This window comes from Capsicum annuum, chromosome 9, assembly GCF_002878395.1.
Source record: "Capsicum annuum cultivar UCD-10X-F1 chromosome 9, UCD10Xv1.1, whole genome shotgun sequence".
Taxonomy (NCBI): Eukaryota; Viridiplantae; Streptophyta; class Magnoliopsida; order Solanales; family Solanaceae; genus Capsicum; species Capsicum annuum.
The window spans coordinates 197980467-197998487 of record NC_061119.1 but is presented as its reverse complement, the minus strand read 5'-3'; the positions used below and the strand labels follow the sequence as shown (position 1 = coordinate 197998487).

General features: G+C 31.7%; 1 protein-coding gene across 1 annotated transcript; it reads left to right on the top strand.

Moving 5' to 3' along the window:
• The first annotated feature begins 417 nt into the window (after positions 1-417).
• On the top strand, positions 418-9435 carry LOC107842281 (potassium transporter 5). Its single transcript, NM_001324596.1, has 8 exons — positions 418-576; positions 3959-4181; positions 5096-5344; positions 6019-6057; positions 6484-6744; positions 6835-6887; positions 7391-7505; positions 8120-9435. The coding sequence occupies exons 1-8, from the start codon at positions 418-420 to the stop codon at positions 9433-9435; spliced, it is 2415 nt and encodes an 804-aa protein (NP_001311525.1).
• The last annotated feature ends 8586 nt before the right edge of the window (positions 9436-18021 follow it).

Here is an 18021-nt window from a genome sequence, read left to right as displayed (position 1 = left end):
AAATACAATAATATCCAGTGTAATTTCATAAGTAAGATCTAGAGAGGGTGATGTGTACACAAACCTTATACCTACCTTGTGCAGATAAGAGAGATTGTCTCTAATAGAACTTTAGGAAAGTCATTTTCCTTATTTTAAGAAACTTATTTTCCTACCTTGTTCAAAATTATGACCTCCAAACATGAAAAAACTGAAAAAAAAAAAAAAAAGTTGTTAGATACCAAACAAACCCTAAAGGTTATATAATAATTGATGCAAGTACAATTATTATAATAGGACACCTAGGGACAAATAGAATCAGTCTAAATATTCAACTTCTAGGGTGGTGTGAGTTCTTAGGGCTTATATAAAGAGCTAGTGTATGGGAACTTGAAAAACAAAAAATACAAGACAATCCTTTGTGAAATACTAACCAATATGGCTAGCTCAGATAGTGATCATCACACTGATCAAGAGGTTGTTAATGGTGGGCAACTCAAAGATAGGAAAGTGTCATGGGCAAAATTAGCCCGTGTTGATTCCCTCAATTTAGAAGCTGGAAAAGTTTCTTCCACTCCGGAAAATCACAACTCTACGGTATATGGATTTAACTTATATCCGTTGTTTAATTTATGTGACATTATTTTCGTATTAATCTGTTAAAAAAGATAGATGTATGTATTTAGAAATAGTTAATTTAAGTTTTATATGATTATATTTATACAAATCTCATGATATATTTAAGTTCTTTGGGCTTTGAGAGCCTTTATTTCTTTCTTAAATTTCATTCCGAGTTTAAAAATTGGAACTACATACTAAGAGAGTATACTTACGGCTAAAGGTGTGTAGATCTAGAATTTTAAGTCGGTGATTGGTTCGACCTTTTAGGTGATCCTTAGCATTGAATTCATTTTACTTTTAAAGCTATGTGTTTAGATCTAATATTTGTCACTAAAATGTTTGGGGGTTTCACCTAAAATTTGAAAGACTGAACAATTTGTTTTCACTTCCTGTCCACTTTAAAAATGTTGTGTTCAGATGGATCCGCTGAAATACTGGATTTGTGCCCAACTGATAGTGTAAATTTTTGTATAAATAACATAAATATCAATCCTTTTGGAAGTAATTACATTCTCTCTCACTTTTTTAATTACTTTACTCTATCTCCCTATTAATATACACTAGTATAAGTATCTGCGCGATGCGCGGAATACTTCATTTTTAAGAATATCGTTAAAAAAATATTAACTTATTCTTTTGAACTAATAAACTTTTTAAAATATTTAATTATATCATATTAACATATTTTAAACTGATTATAGAATACTAAAAATAATTGTTAATAGTGAAATTACTAATCATAGTCAAAATCAACAACTAACTGGATTAAAAGTAATTAATTTCTCTAATTCAAAATTTTTTATGTCAAATTTAAAAATTTACCACTCTCAATTAAAAATTATGAACATACAATTTATAATATTGCTCATTACAAAAAAATATACAAAACTTTGTTTCTACCGTTACCTCCGCCCCACTCCCCCACCCACCAAAATTTACCTCCACCATTCCTCTTTATCCCCGCACTCTATTTCTACTCTGTAAAACTCCTACTCAAACTATACCAATAAATTTAAGATAAAGTATGAAAGATGATTTAAAATTCTTTCAAAAATATAATTTTAAATATGAGATTTGATTACTCTTCTTTTGACTCTTTAAGCACTTCAAATTTCTTGATCATAGTCTTAAGTTAAAAAATTATATAATTTATTAAATGACGTGGAAGCAAATTTTTCTAATTAAATTTGTTTGTCCTATAATTTATCTTTAGGTGACTTTTCATTGTTTATTCTATAATTGATATTTAGGTATCTAACTGTGATTAAAAAATAATTAATCTTAATAATAAATAATATAAATAATTAAAAAGCTAAATAAGCATGACAACATACCTTGATAGATATTTATTTATAGAAATTTGATGAGCAATATTACCTATAACTTTTTTAATCACTTTCAAAAATTGCATTAAAAAAATATAAATTAAACATAATTCACAAAGATTTTGATTAAAATACTAACACATTTTTAAATGTGTTTTTGAATTAGACGACTCAAACAATATTCATTTTGGCAGCAAACGTAATTGATAAATAATAGATACCTAATAATTATTTTTTGAAAATTTTAAGTTTATTTAAAGGTGAACAATTATATAAAAGATAAAAATAAAATAAATATTTAGAAACATTCATAAACGCACAAATTAAATAATGATTTTTTTTTATGCATTTCAAATTCAATATTTTAAAATTTGTTAGAATCTTAGAAAGATAAAACTCTAAAATGTCATAATTATCTTACAATATTCTATATTTAGAGTTTGCAAAAAATATATTTGAAATTAATGATACTAATTAGGTATTTTCTATAATGAAAATAAATGTAATAAAATAGAATATTTTAAATTAATGTTATCGATATTAAAATATTAATATCAACTTATTCCCTTTTTATTCTCTTTTATCATTTTTTATTAAAAATATTGTTTTTTACTTGTATTATTATTATTATTATTATTATTATTATTATTATTATTATTATTGTATCCCACGTATTACTGCTTCTTCTACTATTTTTTTCTTGGTAAACTTCTGCTAATTATTATTTTCATATGTTTTTCCCTTTTTGTTTTCTTTTACCACTTTTATTAAAAATATTAATTTTTTAAAATCTTATATTATTATTATTATTATAATATCTCACGTATTGCTGCTTTTTCTACTATTTTTTTCTTGGTAAACTTCTACTAATTATTATTTTTCATATTTTTTTCCCTTTTTGTTCTCTTTTATTATTGTTTATTAAAAATATTAATTTTTTAAAATCTTATATTATTATTATTATTATTATTTATTATTATTATTATTATTATTATTATTATTATTATTATATCTCATGTATTACTGCTTCTTCTACTATTTTTTTCTTGGTAAACTTCTACTAATTATTATTATTGTTTAGATTAATATTTTATTTTTTATTTAATATTTAAATATATTTTAAATTATATTTGAAAGGGATTTGAAAGGGATAAGCTTATATTCCTAATTTCAAGCTAATGATAATTTTTTAAATAAAATTAATATTTTTAAATACAAATATCTTATATTTTAATTCAAATTTTTTATTACAATGTTTATAACCTTGTCTTAAAAACTGCCACGTGGCTTTCTATTGTGCTGCCATGTGGCATCTTGTCTTCTTTTTGTTTTGCTTTTATATATATAGATAACACAGCCAACATATACATAGCATTCTGTATATATATATATATATATATATATATATATATATATATATATATATATATATATATATATATATATATGTATATATAACATAGCCAACATATACATAACATTCCGTGTATATATTGAGATTTTTGTAATATGTTTAGGGAGTTGGGACTTTTTGTAATATTGAAAACATAAGTTGTGTATTTGTGTAATTTTTAGTAAATTTTTTCTATATTATTTATATAATTAGACCTATAATAACTTTTTCCTATATTGTCCGCTCTAAAATTATTGTCATGTTTTACTTTCAAAATTCAAACTACATGAATTTTGATAAATATTTAAGATAAACTAAAATTTTACTATGTTAATATGAGAAGCATTATAACTTATCGTACTTTTCGTATATGTTTTTGAATATCTAAATTGTAATTTTAAAATATTAAATTAGTTTAATCCAATTTAACTTTGTCAGATTGATTCCCAAAAAGCGAAGCACATATAACAATTAATATGGGACGAAGAAAGCAATATATATCTTTTAGGTGACATGGGACTTGACTATTACAAAAAAAATAAAAATTACATTGTACTGATATATTAAGTCGAATTATTATGCTTTAGCTAGGTATTAGTGTTGTTTACTTAATGAATATATATGCGTGTGATTATTGCAGGCTGATTGGAAGACAGTATTGAGTTTAGCATTTCAGTCTGTTGGAGTTATCTATGGAGATATAGGGACTTCCCCTCTCTACGTTTTTGCAAGTACTTTTACTGATAAAATTGGACACAAGGATGACATTCTAGGGGTGTTGTCCCTCATCATATATACCATAATCCTCGTACCAATGACTAAGTATGTCTTCATTGTGTTATGGGCCAACAACAACGGCGATGGTAAGTTACAACATGTCACTTAGTTTATGGGAAAAATGTTTGATCGGACATGAAGTTCACAAGAAATTGAACGCCTTGATATAAAAAACAATCTTAAAAATTTATCTGACTATTAGGGACGGCTCAAAATCCTATTAATGGCGTAAAGCTAAACTTTGATGAGGAACAGTTATATAACATAGAGAAAAGGTGTAAATATATCCCTCGACTTTGCAATGTAAAACTAATATAGCACTAGTTAAAAAAAGGGGCGCATTTATACACATGTTGTTACATATATAAATGGCATAAATATACCATTTTCGGCCGACAGAAGTGAAAAAAATAATTTGAGATTTATTGTTTTTAGTTTCTATTAAAATAAAAGCCACAAAGAGAATATTTGATTCCTCTCGTTCAGATGTATATTTTATCATTTTCACAAAGACGAGGTTATATTTAACTTTTCCCACGTTATCCTTTGTGGTTCATTGAACTTAATACTCTCTCTGTTCCATTTTATGTGTCGCCATTTGATCGGATATGGAGTTTAAGAAATAAGTAAAGATTTGATGTTTTTTTATCAAATTGTCCTTCGTTAAAATAATGTACTATTATTATTTTTAATTAAGTGTGCCCTTATAAGTGGGACCAATAAGGGTAAAAGTGTAATTAGGTCTTTAAATAGTTATCAAATAAAAAAAGGTGACATTCTTCATAGGACAGATAAAAAAGAAAATGGACACATAAAATGAAACGAAGGGATTATATTTTTAAAATTAAGGACCATATTTACTTTGTTCAATTTTTTATAATTTTTCACGAGTAAAATTTATGTTGTGAGTGGAAAGTACTAATTTCAGACGAATCCAGTACATACCGACACTCTACATCCGCCTCGATAAGATTTCTTTTTTTTTTTTTTTTGCATGCAGGAGGAGCATTCGCGCTGTATTCTTTATTGTGTCGATATGCAAAAGTAAGTCTGATCCCAAACCAGGAGCCAGAAGATAGAGAACTCTCACACTATAGTCTGGACATACCATCAAATCATATTAGAAGAGCCCAACGGATCAGACATAGTTTGGAGAAGAGTAAATTTGCAAAATTTTTTCTAGTTTTCCTTGCCATCCTTGGAACATCTATGGTCATTGGTGATGGAGTTCTCACTCCTTGCATTTCAGGTCAGATATCATACATATCCTATTTTTATCATTTTAAAGCTGATAGAATATCTAAAAATCCTCCTAAATTTAGCAGCATGTTCTATTCAGAGTCCCTTAAATTATACTTGGTCCTGATTATCTCTTGTTCGTGGCTTTTCTATGGTCGTTACCCCTCAAATAATAAATAGTCCTCATTACACCCTATACATGTTTTCTTTCTTTTTATAATCGTTACCCTTGGAAAGAAATATGGCAACAAATGAAAGAAAAATGGTAACCAATTAAAGAAATATTGGTAGTTACATTTTAATGGGGTAATAGCCAGAGAAGATACATGTAAGGAGATATGGAAATAGAATTTGGAATTGCTAAATTTACTAGGAAATGGTATTTTAGATTCCCCTCCCCCCCCACCCCACACACATTAGACAAATATGATGTGGTTGTCATTTCACACTTTTATGTGTTAAACGTTACCTGAAATCATTTGGGTTATAGAAAAGTCAACTACAATAGCTAATTAGGAACATTTATTATTTGAGGGGTAATGATAATAAAAAAAGAACTTAACCATTAAGACGAGACATAATTTAAGGGGAATTTGAATAAATGCGTCAAGTTTACCTTTGTTTTAATGCTATATATTGTGATCGACAGTTTTGTTTAATGTGGTGCTTTCTCATATGATGCAGTTCTCTCCGCCGTAAGTGGAATCAAGCCCCTAGGCCAAGGTGATTATCCATTACAAAAATTTGCAATGCTCATTTATTCTTTTACAACCGTGCATCTAAGTTTGAGAAGTTTTTCTTTTTTTAAACTTAGTATTTAGTCAAACTTCGCAGCAAAATTTGAGGGAATCCCTCTCTCCCTCCCCTATCATAAATTTGTGGCAAAATGCTCTTGTGACGGAGGGGATTTTGTCCCGTCTGTCATAAATATAAAAACTTGATGTTGAATCTCCAATGATAGCCTTTATAACTTGTTTTAATAACCACAGAATCTCATGGACAGTTTAAGACATAAGTACTAGAAGTCTCTTTTTTTAAAACTTTGTATCTAATCAAACTGTACCACATAAATTGGGGGAGTATCGTCATCTCTCCTCCTATTTTGGTATTGATGAATGAGAAACTAACCGATAATTTTTTGATTTGCAGAGGCTGTTGTGGGAATTTCCGTCGCGATATTGGTAGCCCTTTTCTGTGCTCAACGTTTTGGTACGGACAAGGTGGGATATACATTTGCTCCAGCCATATGCATTTGGTTTATGTTCATAAGTGGCATTGGTCTCTACAACTTGTTCAAGTATGATGTGAGCGTCTTACGTGCCTTTAATCCCAAATACTTGATAAACTATTTCCAAAGAAACGGTAAAAAAGGATGGATTTCTCTTGGTGGAGTTTTCCTTTGCATTACAGGTTCGGAGTTTAATTTCTATATACTGACCGTGTGAACAATATTTTATTGTTCTCGCTTGTTTTGAAAGACTTCTTTTGGTAACTCTACAGGATCCGAAGCTATGTTTGCTGATTTAGGTCACTTCAGCGTGCGTTCTATTCAAGTAAGCGTTGGTCATTATATTTTCTGTACCAATGTAAGTGAACTGGGAGTCATGGACAGTGGTGGAGCCATAGCCGACGAAGGGTGGTCAGATGAACACCCTTCGTCGAAATTTTTTTCCGAGTATATAGGTTAAATATAGATATTTATGGTTATATACATGTTGTTGCACACCCTTAACAAGCTAGAGAAGCATAGTCCAGTTGTTAAGAGTGTGCATTTCTGCATTAACAACTCAAGTTCGAACAGCTTGGCAAGTGCAGCAGTGCTTTATTATTATTATTTTTTTAAACAGTTCTTTGCCCAAGGAAAAATATGAACACCCTTAACCAAAAGTCTGGCTCCTCCACTGGTCATGGAGCAACGGTAAAGTTGTTTCTGTGACCTATCACGGATTTGAGCCATGGAAACAGTCCCGCTGCTTGGGGTGCGGCCCGGATATTTTGTGCACCAGGCTGGGCTTTTAATCTAAGTGAACTCACCTTGTGTCTATATGTCACGCAGATAAGCTTCAGTTGCCTCGTATTTCCAGCTTTGCTTTCAGCTTACAGTGGGCAAGCTGCTTACCTCTCGAAATTCCCTGAAAATGTGTCCAATACTTTCTATGACTCTCTTCCAGGCAAGATTACCAATCAATGTAAAATTGAATTGACATACATTTTACCTTTACGTAATTGTGTAAAAAAGACTTATGCTATAGTGCATAGAACCTAAACTCTGTGTCGACTTCACCAGTTTAGTTTTACTTCTTGTACTCCGCACTGATCTTCTCAATTCTTGTAACCTGGCATACATTGATCTTCTCGTTTTGATGGTATAACTATGTTCATAGTATAATTAGTAACATCTTATAGACAAGGAATGTAAGTTTTATAGACTGACGTTGCAAAATCAGTATGTATAAAATCAAGTTATTTAAACGGTAAATTGTAAGTAACTCTCTATAACAAGTATTGCTCGATAACCTGTTGAAAATCAGTAACATGCTATAACGGATTAAATCACAACAGTATTATTAAAATTCATTACTTAATTGCCCTGATTCAAGTATCTTCTTTTTTGAACCGAGGGTCTATCGGAAACAGTTTCTCTACCACAATTGTAGGACTACATTTGATACGTTATTGCTGTTGTTTCATTAATCTGTTGATGCCTATAGCGTAAATACATAAATAAATTATGTTTTGAAGTGATGGATCAATTCATAATTGGTTTTGTTGGTGTTGGTTACAGATCCACTCTACTGGCCAACATTTGTAGTGGCTGTTGCTGCAGCCATTATTGCAAGTCAAGCAATGATATCCGGTACCTTTTCTATTGTGGCTCAGGCACAAAGCATAGGTTGTTTCCCAAGGGTGAAGGTAGTTCACACATCACCGAAGCATGGAGGTCAAGTTTACATCCCGGAACTCAATTACTTCCTCATGATTGCTTGTGTTATAGTTATTCTCAGCTTCAAAACAACCGAAAAATTGGGGCACGCTTATGGTATAGCTGTGGTTAGTGCTGAAATCATAACCACACATATGGTCACATTAGTAATGCTTGTTATATGGAAGACTAGAATCTGGTGGATTACTTTATTCTATGGAACGTATCTTTTCATTGAATCTACATATTTCTCCGCTCAGCTGACAAAATTCACGCAAGGTGGCTATCTACCTATAGCTTTCTCAGTCGTGCTCGTGATCATCATGGGAACTTGGCACTATGTTCAAAAACTTCGATACCAATTCGAGCTCAGTAACAAGGTTTCCAGTGAATACATTAGGGACTTGGCCAACAATCCGGACATCAAAAGAGTGCGTGGGATAGGACTACTATACTCTGAACTAGTACAGGGGATTCCGCCTATTTTCCATCATTTTGTCTCCAATATTCCCTCCGTCCATTCTGTTATAGTTCTCGTGTCAATTAAATCAATTCCTATAAGTAAAGTAGCACTACAAGAACGTTTCTTGTTCCGTCATGTTGAGCCTAGAGAATACAAGGTATTCAGATGTGTAGTCAGATTAGGCTACAAGGATCAACTCGGAGACACAGCGAATTTTGAAAACCAACTCGTTGAACAACTAAACAAGTTCATCCGACATGAACATTACATTCTTGCAGCACAAGAACAAGTACTTGCAGAGAGAGAAACTGAACCAGCATCTGGCCAACTAGTGCCTGGAAGATCATCCAAGGTCCACATAGAGGAAGATCTACAACAACAAGTGGATTCAAGAATATCAACATCAACTCGGTCAATTCAATCAGTGCACACTCCAACAGCCCAGTCTAATCGTTCATCGAGTAGAACACAAATGGTGCCTCCAAATGCTTCCGGACAAGAAGAGATGCAATTTGTGGAAAAAGCTAAGGAGCAAGGAGTGTTCTATCTCTTGGCAGAAGCAGAAGTGGTGGCTAAAAAAGATTCGTCATTCGTGAAGAAAGCTTTTGTTAACTATGGTTATAATTTCTTGCGCAAGAACTTCAGGCAAGGGGAGAAAGTTATGGCCATTCCTCAGACAAGGCTTCTAAGGGTTGGCATGACTTATGAGGTATAACAAATAAACAGTGTGAATAATATTTTGATTTCTGAATTTTGTGTATCTTTACTTTTTCTTTTAATCCTTAAATAAAGTGTGCAAGCTTTCAGATTGAGTGATGTAAATGTAAGCTTTCAGCTTAAGTGATGTAAATGTACTCTTCAAACTTGTTTGGAAATGTATTATTCTCTCTATTCAATATATCAGAATAAACGGATCATGAGCCTAACTCACCCAAGATGTTAGCTCGTTGATTGTCCAAAATTATAAGAAGAGATCAAGTGTCATTCACTATCGATGTTTAAATCTTAGTCTATTCCGTCTTCCAACTTGCTTGATACTTGTTATATAAGGAGGTTAAATAAAGTTCTCTATGATTACAACTTTTGCGAATACACCTTGAATAGCATTGAAGTGTTACAAAGTATAGTAGATATGAACATATAACTTAAATAAAATGGGTTAATGAGAAGAATCTTAAAGGTTGAACCCGTAAAGTTTAAATCGAATCAACTGTTTAGAATCTAATACAAAAGAAACATGCAAATTAAGCCAACTCTACAACCGTTTAGAATCTAATACAATTGATCTATATATACATCTCTACATGTGTTGCTTCCTCTATCTAAAGTATAGCCAACTTATTACTATTATTACCTAATAAATCAAGTTAGTGGGTGCAAAGACATTGAACACTCCAAACTTAGATATCAAGTACTCATGTCGTGATCTTGATGGAGCCTTTGTCAACATATGATCTGTCAATTGTTCCTTAGAACTAACATGTAAGGTTTTCACCGTCCTCAATTGAATCTTCCTCCCGATGAAACAGAAATCTATCTCTCGATATGTTTTGTCCTTTCATACACTGTCTTCTTGTAAAAAGTGAATAACATAGGGCCTCAACCAGTGAGGGGCGGCTCAAGCTTATTGGGGGCCAAAGGATTGTCACACTCATTTTTTAGCCAAAAAGATTGATGTTAAGTTCGAAAAAGATTTTATAATTAAAGTGACTAAAATGAAAATTTGTTTCGAAAAAGATTTTTTACAATCAAACTCAGAGTTGGCACTTGACATAAATCTGGTGTGCCAAGTCACTTTTGGAAATCATTTTTCAAAAATGATTTTTGACTCTTCAAAACTGGTTCACGAACAGACATTCCGATTAAGAAATTCTGTTGACCGAGGGGAAGGTGTTAGGCATCCCTCAATCCCGTGGTTCGACCACGGTCGCTTCGTGAAGTATATCGGCTAGTATGACACTATGAAATGCATAAACTAACAAAACACACAAGGAGAAAATGTTCACACCCAATTTGGCTCTCCCTTTTTTTCGATTAATTTTTCTATGTTTCTTAGTCCTAAATGATTTACTAAATTAAATTCATTTTTTAAATATATTTTTAACATTTTATTTAATTAGTTTTTATATCATACTAAAATTTTTTGACATTTATATTTACATTTCTTTAATTTTTCTTGACACTACATTACTATTATATTTTTTTTATTTTTTACGTATATTACTTTATTTACATAATTTATATACGTATGTTTTAAACGAAATTAATTAGGACAAAAGAAACACAGCTAAATTAATTTAAAAGAAAGAAAGTGTTTGAGCTATTTTTCATTTAGTTACAATTACATTTATTCAAGCTCGATTCAATCCTAAAAAATTCAAATTTAGCTCAAAATTTACTCCATTCCCTACATCCACCTCATCAATCCACCCCACATCTTATCGTCAATCACACACTTCCACGTCAATAAAGAAATACAAATTCTCCTTCAAAAGCACAAATCTATCTCTACCGTATAAAATTATTTTGACCCAAAGTCATTGAATTTTCAGTTTTTTTTATGTATTCATATTTACCTATATATACATATATCATTCCTTTTGTATATATAGATCCTTCTAAATATAAACCGTCCGATCGGTCCAAATCATGGTTATTACAAGTACCAAACATCTTTGGACTTCCCAAAAATCAGAAAAAAAGTCCCGAGCCCTCATCATTCAATCACATTTCCCTTTTCTCAAAATAAAATAACAACAAAATACCCTTTCTTCTTCCCTTTCACGATTGTTCTCCACCACCCCAAACAGAAACCCTAAGCCCATTTTAATGTCTTGTCATCCCGCAATTTCTCTTTTGTCAGGGCGTGATTTGATGGTCTGAAAAGCTGAAGATTTGGAAGTGGGGGGAATTCATATTTCAAAATTTGAATTTCAAATTTTACCCCCCAAATTAATCACGTTTTGTGAATTATTTTACTCCAAATCCGGATTTGCACCTGTATATATGGGCGTCTTCACTTCCAGAGTAAAAAGGAGAGTTTTTGGGGAAGGGAGAGAACAACCAGGACATAACAAATTTGAGATCTTTGTATTCTTTCTCCCTCTCGATTCTGGCGGCCGTTTTGGTTTGAATAAGGCTAGTTTTGGTCAACTATTTGTCTCGGCGTTGCTCGGTGATGCCGTTGAAGCGATGCCACCGCCCCCTATCTCTCACTTCCATCATGACGCTGGAAAACTCCATTTGTGTCTACCTCTCTATTTTTATCGTTGAATTTATTTATGTTTTGTCATAAATGGATTTCTGTGTTGTTCATTTTAGCCATCAATCGGCCACCACTATTGGTGTTACTATTTCGCTGCTTCATCGGAAATGGGTGACTCGTGATCCTCGATAGATGGAATTCATTTTGGTTTCATAGTTTGTTATCTACGTGTGTTCCATGTTGCTTTGATCACCTCCTTGGGGTGTTTTCTGTTAAGGCTGCTCCACTGTTGCTAGGCTCAAATCTATACCAACTACATATTTTATACATATGTGTGTTCTTATTTTGAGTGTTGCTCAGATCATCTTATTGTCCCTTTACTAATTATCTTTGCATATCGTTAAGATGGCTGGTGCACCATTTGGTTTACGTTTTCATGAATTTGTTGTTGTCTTGATTTGTTTCATTGTTGCTTTATTTTTGGTATTTTTGGGAACAATTCTGCCTTCTACTACTAGAATATCTTGTTAAACTAATTTGAAAATCGATTACTACATAACAACAGGCCGATGAATTTAATTTGAGGCCATGCTCCTTCGGAATAAAGGACCCTCGATTTGGGCCTTTTGAAAAGAGGCGATGACGATAAACCAATTTTAAAAAAGTGAAATCAATGACGTATTGTGATCGGGTACTAAGACGGCTGACGAGCAACCACTATTCTCTACCACAACTCGATTCAATCACTCACCTAAATCTTATTTCAACATATCTGACCCTCCTCAGTCACATCTTTTATACTTTTATTATGTATAATCAAACCCATATGAGTTTAAGTTACTTAACCGTACCATGTCATTTGATGTTATATGGACTAACTATTTTTTTCTTTATCTTCCAGGTACAACTAACAATTGCAGATTATGGAGCGTTAAAATAAGTAACTATCCCCATTAAATGGAGAATTGAATGACCGGAAAAACATATCTTATGCGTGTAACTTTATTTCAAGATTATGTATTTTACCGCAAACTAACGATTGTATCTTTCATTTGTTATTTTGAGATTCAAGTAATTTAGATTAACTCAAATAATACTCGTTATATTCGTCACAAGCCTTACAATAGAAAATACGATAATAGTAAAGTTTAACGAATAAGTATATATTATGACTCTACTAATGAAAGCAGGCAATATTCAAGTTTACTCGGACTTTATCAAGATGAAGCATATCGATTCAAGTTATTTTCCAAAAAAAAAAAAGACGACAAGGTGTACGTTATGTGTGCGTGTACCTCACTTTAATGAGTTCAAACATTATATTAAGCAAGGTGTTTGTTTAAATAATAAAGATAAATATAATAATTAAATTTAATATCTTTTGAGTATGCAAAGAGAGAGAATTTATTTATTAAACTAACCTTTATAAAAAAATTTTTAAAATTCGATCGACATTCATCTATTATATGTAAATTGCAACAAAATATTACAATGATAGAACATCAAAATAATATAATTAAATCTAATCTTTACACAAAAAAATTTTCAAAGTCACCTGATACTCATCTATCACTTGTAAACAATAACAAAATAATACGATAATAGAGATATTAGAATAATACAACTAAATCTAACCTTTACATAAAAAAAATTCTCAAAGGAGACCAACATTATCTATCACCTGTAAACTCTAACAAAATAATATGATAAAAGTGATATCAAAATAATACATTAAACTTAAATTTTACAAACAAAAATTTCTCAAAGCCAAGCAAGATTTATCTATGAACTGTAAACTACAACAAAATAATAAATTAATAGAGATATTACGATAATAAAATTAAACCTAACTTTTACCTAAATTTTTTTTTTAAAGACGACCAACATTCATCTAGTATCTGTAAATTAAGAAAAAAACAATAAGATAATAAAGATATCAAAACAATACAATTAAACCTAATTCTTATGCAAGAAATTCTTCAAAGCCAACCAACTTTCATGTACGACCTTTAAACTATAAGAAAACAATATAATAGTGATTGCAAAACTTCAATTTTGATTCAACTAATTCTTGTCTGAGCGAAAATTTTAATCCTAAAGAATTATTTTGAACGAAAACAAAGAAGATATATATATGTTGAATTCTATTATGGTAACAAAAACAGTGAAGAAGTTGGCGGTTAGAAAATCAAATTAAACATCTACTAATCTAGACATGCAATCGAATCAAGTTAGATGATCATCAATCATATTATCTCAAAAGACAAATCGATTTGTTCCCTAGTTTAACGTACATCTCAATATTTATAGAAGTATTTTCTTAATTAATAGAGTCCTATTTTAGGAGTATTTTTTAATTGAACAGTAGAAAGAAAAATATTAATTAATTCTTTTATCATATATTTTAGGAGTTCATATATTTTAGGAAGTCTAGTAGAAAGAAAAATATTAATTAATTCTACTACCATATATTTTAGAAGTCCCATATATTTTAGAAAGTCTAGTTCATATAATAAAAAATAATTAAATAATAAATTAAATAAACAGTGAAAAGCAGTTTTGTCTAAAGAATAGTATTTTAATGAAGGGTAAAAAGTTTAAATTACTTTTCTAAGGTTTTTTACACTTTTAGTATATTATAGATATATGAGATATGCTATCACATACAGGGTATATTTTACCACTATTATTACAATTATTCTTATATACTCCTACTCTCATTGTTATTGTTGTTGTTATTATTATTATTATTGTTATTATTATTAATTTTGCTGCTGCTGCTATCTAACACTTTATCAACTCGATCTATCTAACACTTAACATTACTACCGTAACTATTGAAATTTCACAAATCAAATGATTTTTTTGCATTATTTTTCATATACTCTTACATATATACATATTCATGTCTAATTTACGATGAATAAACTCTCACATACTTTAAAGCTTAATTTTCTACTTTATAATCACTTATTTATGTATTTAACTTAATATACCTTCAAACATATTTCCTTATAAAATATAAAGCTTTTATACTTTCTACTATATGTATTGTTATAATAAAAAAATTACTATTCTTCTCCATATTTTTGAAAACATTTACATATGTATTTTGCAGTTATCTTATTACGTCTTTGTACATTGTAGTAGGACATTTTATACACTGTGAATATTGTTTTCAAAACACAATAAAGGTTTTTCTCAACACTTCTTTTGTCAAATAATGAGGTAAATAATTTTCAAATATTTTTTCCTAAACTAAGTGTAAGGACTATCTTCGGTTAGGCTCTGAGGGGTGCTTAATACCTTCCACTTGAGTAACCAAAACCTTTGCTTAGAATCTCATTGGTTTCCGCATACTAAAATAGAGTTTTCACGTTACAAAAATGATTTTCCTAGATTTTTCTTAAAAGTTAGGTGGCGACTCGAGATAAATAAATAATTTTTTAAAAAAATCAAAAAGAGTCACTACGATCACCATAACGTTGAGGACTATTTCGACCGGTCTGAAATAAGGCGCGACAGAAAACAAACTACCAAACATTCAAAACTCTGAAAAATAGTGTCAGTCCAATTTATTACAGACCAAAAATAAAAAAAACACTGAAATGAAAACCTAAACTATCCTAAACTATGCTTTACCTGATGCCTCAGGCCTTGACACGATCGGTCTTCCGAATACAAAGTGTCGCGGGGCATTTCCCGATAAATATTTACATGTGACCTCGCATCCTTGGTGAATAAATACATTTGATAAAAATGCGCTAAAAATAGAAAAGAAATCATTCGAAACAAACATCCACACATTTGATAATATGGTAACCTACGATTTGCCTTCCCAAAACCTATGATTTCCTTATCGATTCTCGACCTACACATGGTACTATCGAGTTTAACCAAAATCAGTATCTATTCCGAATTAAACCACAAACAATAAATCAAAACGAATCCATATTCACTTTTATCAATGTTAATCCCTCCCCAAATTTCATTCTCAATCAATGATTGACTTAATTCTTCAACTACCAATTCAATATGTCAAAATTCGAATCCAACATCAACCACATACACACAACAAATATTCAAGCATGTTAAACAAGCAAGTTAGTCACATCCACTACAATAATTAAAATTTGAGATAAAAATAGAGAACAAGAGGAGATATGGACCTCAAATTTAAGCTTTTCAAGTGTAATTTCTTTATCCGACTAGAACCGCATCAAAATCTCAGGTCAAACCTCAATGAAACAAACTAATCTAGGTTCGATATAACCCCTTTTGTTCTATTTTTTGCCAACCCAAACTAAAATCGCGAAGAAACGAGAGACCCGTACCTGAATTCGAACACCCCATCATTGTTTTGTCTATTTTTTTGGTAGGTTTTGCTGAAAATAGGAACAGAGGGGTCGGTAACTGGTGGTGGGGTGGATTTGGGTCGGGTTTGTGGTAGGTGGAGCGGATGGTATCATTTTTTGATGGGTTTTGCTGTAGCAGTAACAAGCAACAATTGGAGGTGTTTTGCGGTGGTGATTCCGGCGGGTTTACGTTGAGAACTTGTCGAAAACAGTCAGTTTTTGTGCTTTTTGTTCTTTTGTCTTTCTCTCTCTCTCAAACTCTCTCCTTTCTCGCATTTGTCCCAATCTCTATCTTACTTCCCCTTGATTTTTACTCTCTTCGGTGTGTGTAGGTGTGTATATTAGCGTGTGAGTGTGTACCATTGTGTATGTGTTTATCACTGTGTGCAAGATGAATTCTCTGAGAGTGAGTGTCTATAGTGTGTATGTATTCTTGTTAGTGGGTGTCTTGCGTATTTTAATGGTGAGGGAAAAAAACGTGAGTCAAGGGTTTTGGAGTATGTGGGGTAAGGGGTTGGGGTGGTTAAGATGAGGTGAGGTGTGCACATTTAAATGGGGAGGTTATTATTTTATTGAGAATTAGTTATTTTTGTCGTTTTGTGAAAAAGTTATTAAATAGGGTGGGGTGTATGGTAAGGTGAGGTAAAATAGATAAAATTGACTTTTGGAGGGGCAAAATTGTGTGTCTACATCATGCCCAATTTTGTTTGTGAACACAAAGTGTTTGCAGACAAAGAAGTAGACAACGAATAAAATTTTGAACCAACCATTATTCAAAAGAAATAAATAGAAGGACGGAGTGCAATCGATTCTTGATTTTAGGCATCCTACCTATCCTAGATTATGAAAAAATCAAGTAACATACTGTTCCAGAGTTAAACTGGAGAGGGATTATGCCGAGTTGGAGAGTCTAGTGAGGTTCTGTTGAGGTTCCGATCCGTGGCTCTGTCATTACATCAAAAATAAAAATTACAAGTTAAAAAGATAACTGAAATTATAAAATTCCTATTTATACAGCTTCTCTTGACTCTGGACTTGAGTCTTCAATGCTTTCAAAAGTGATAAATGATCTGATATTCTTTGGGTTGAAATTTGAGAAATGATACTTTCTTCATACAAAATCTGGTGTTAGAGATGAACTCGAAAATTGACCATATCCTGTGGGTGGTACTCTAAAATTTGAACTCGAATTTAAAAATCTTAACCCTATTCTCCAGGTGGGCTCCTGACTTGCAATATCTTCACCTTATTCTTTGGGTGGGCTCCCGACGTGCAATTTCCTCACCATGTTCTCCAGGCGGGCTCCCGACTTGCAATTTCATCACCCTGTTCCCTATTCTTCAGGCGGTCTCCTAACTTTTAATTTCATCACCCTGTGCTCCAGGCGGGCTCCCAACTTATAGTTTTATCTCTCTATTTTTTAGGCGGGATCCCTACTTGTAATTTCATCACCCTGTTTTACCGGGCGAGCTACCGACTTATAATTTTCTCACCATATTCTCCAGGCGGGCTCCTGACTTTCAATTTTATCACCATGTTCTCCGGGCGGGCTGCCGACTTGCAATTTTATTATTCGGTTCTCCAGGCAGGCTCTCGACTTGCAATTTCATTACTCTGTTCTCTGGTCGGGCTCCTGACTTGTAATTTCCTCACCTTATTATCAAGGTGGGATCTTGACTTTCACTTTTATTACCCTGTTCTCCAGTTGGGCTCCTAACTTTCAATTCATCACCCCAGTAGT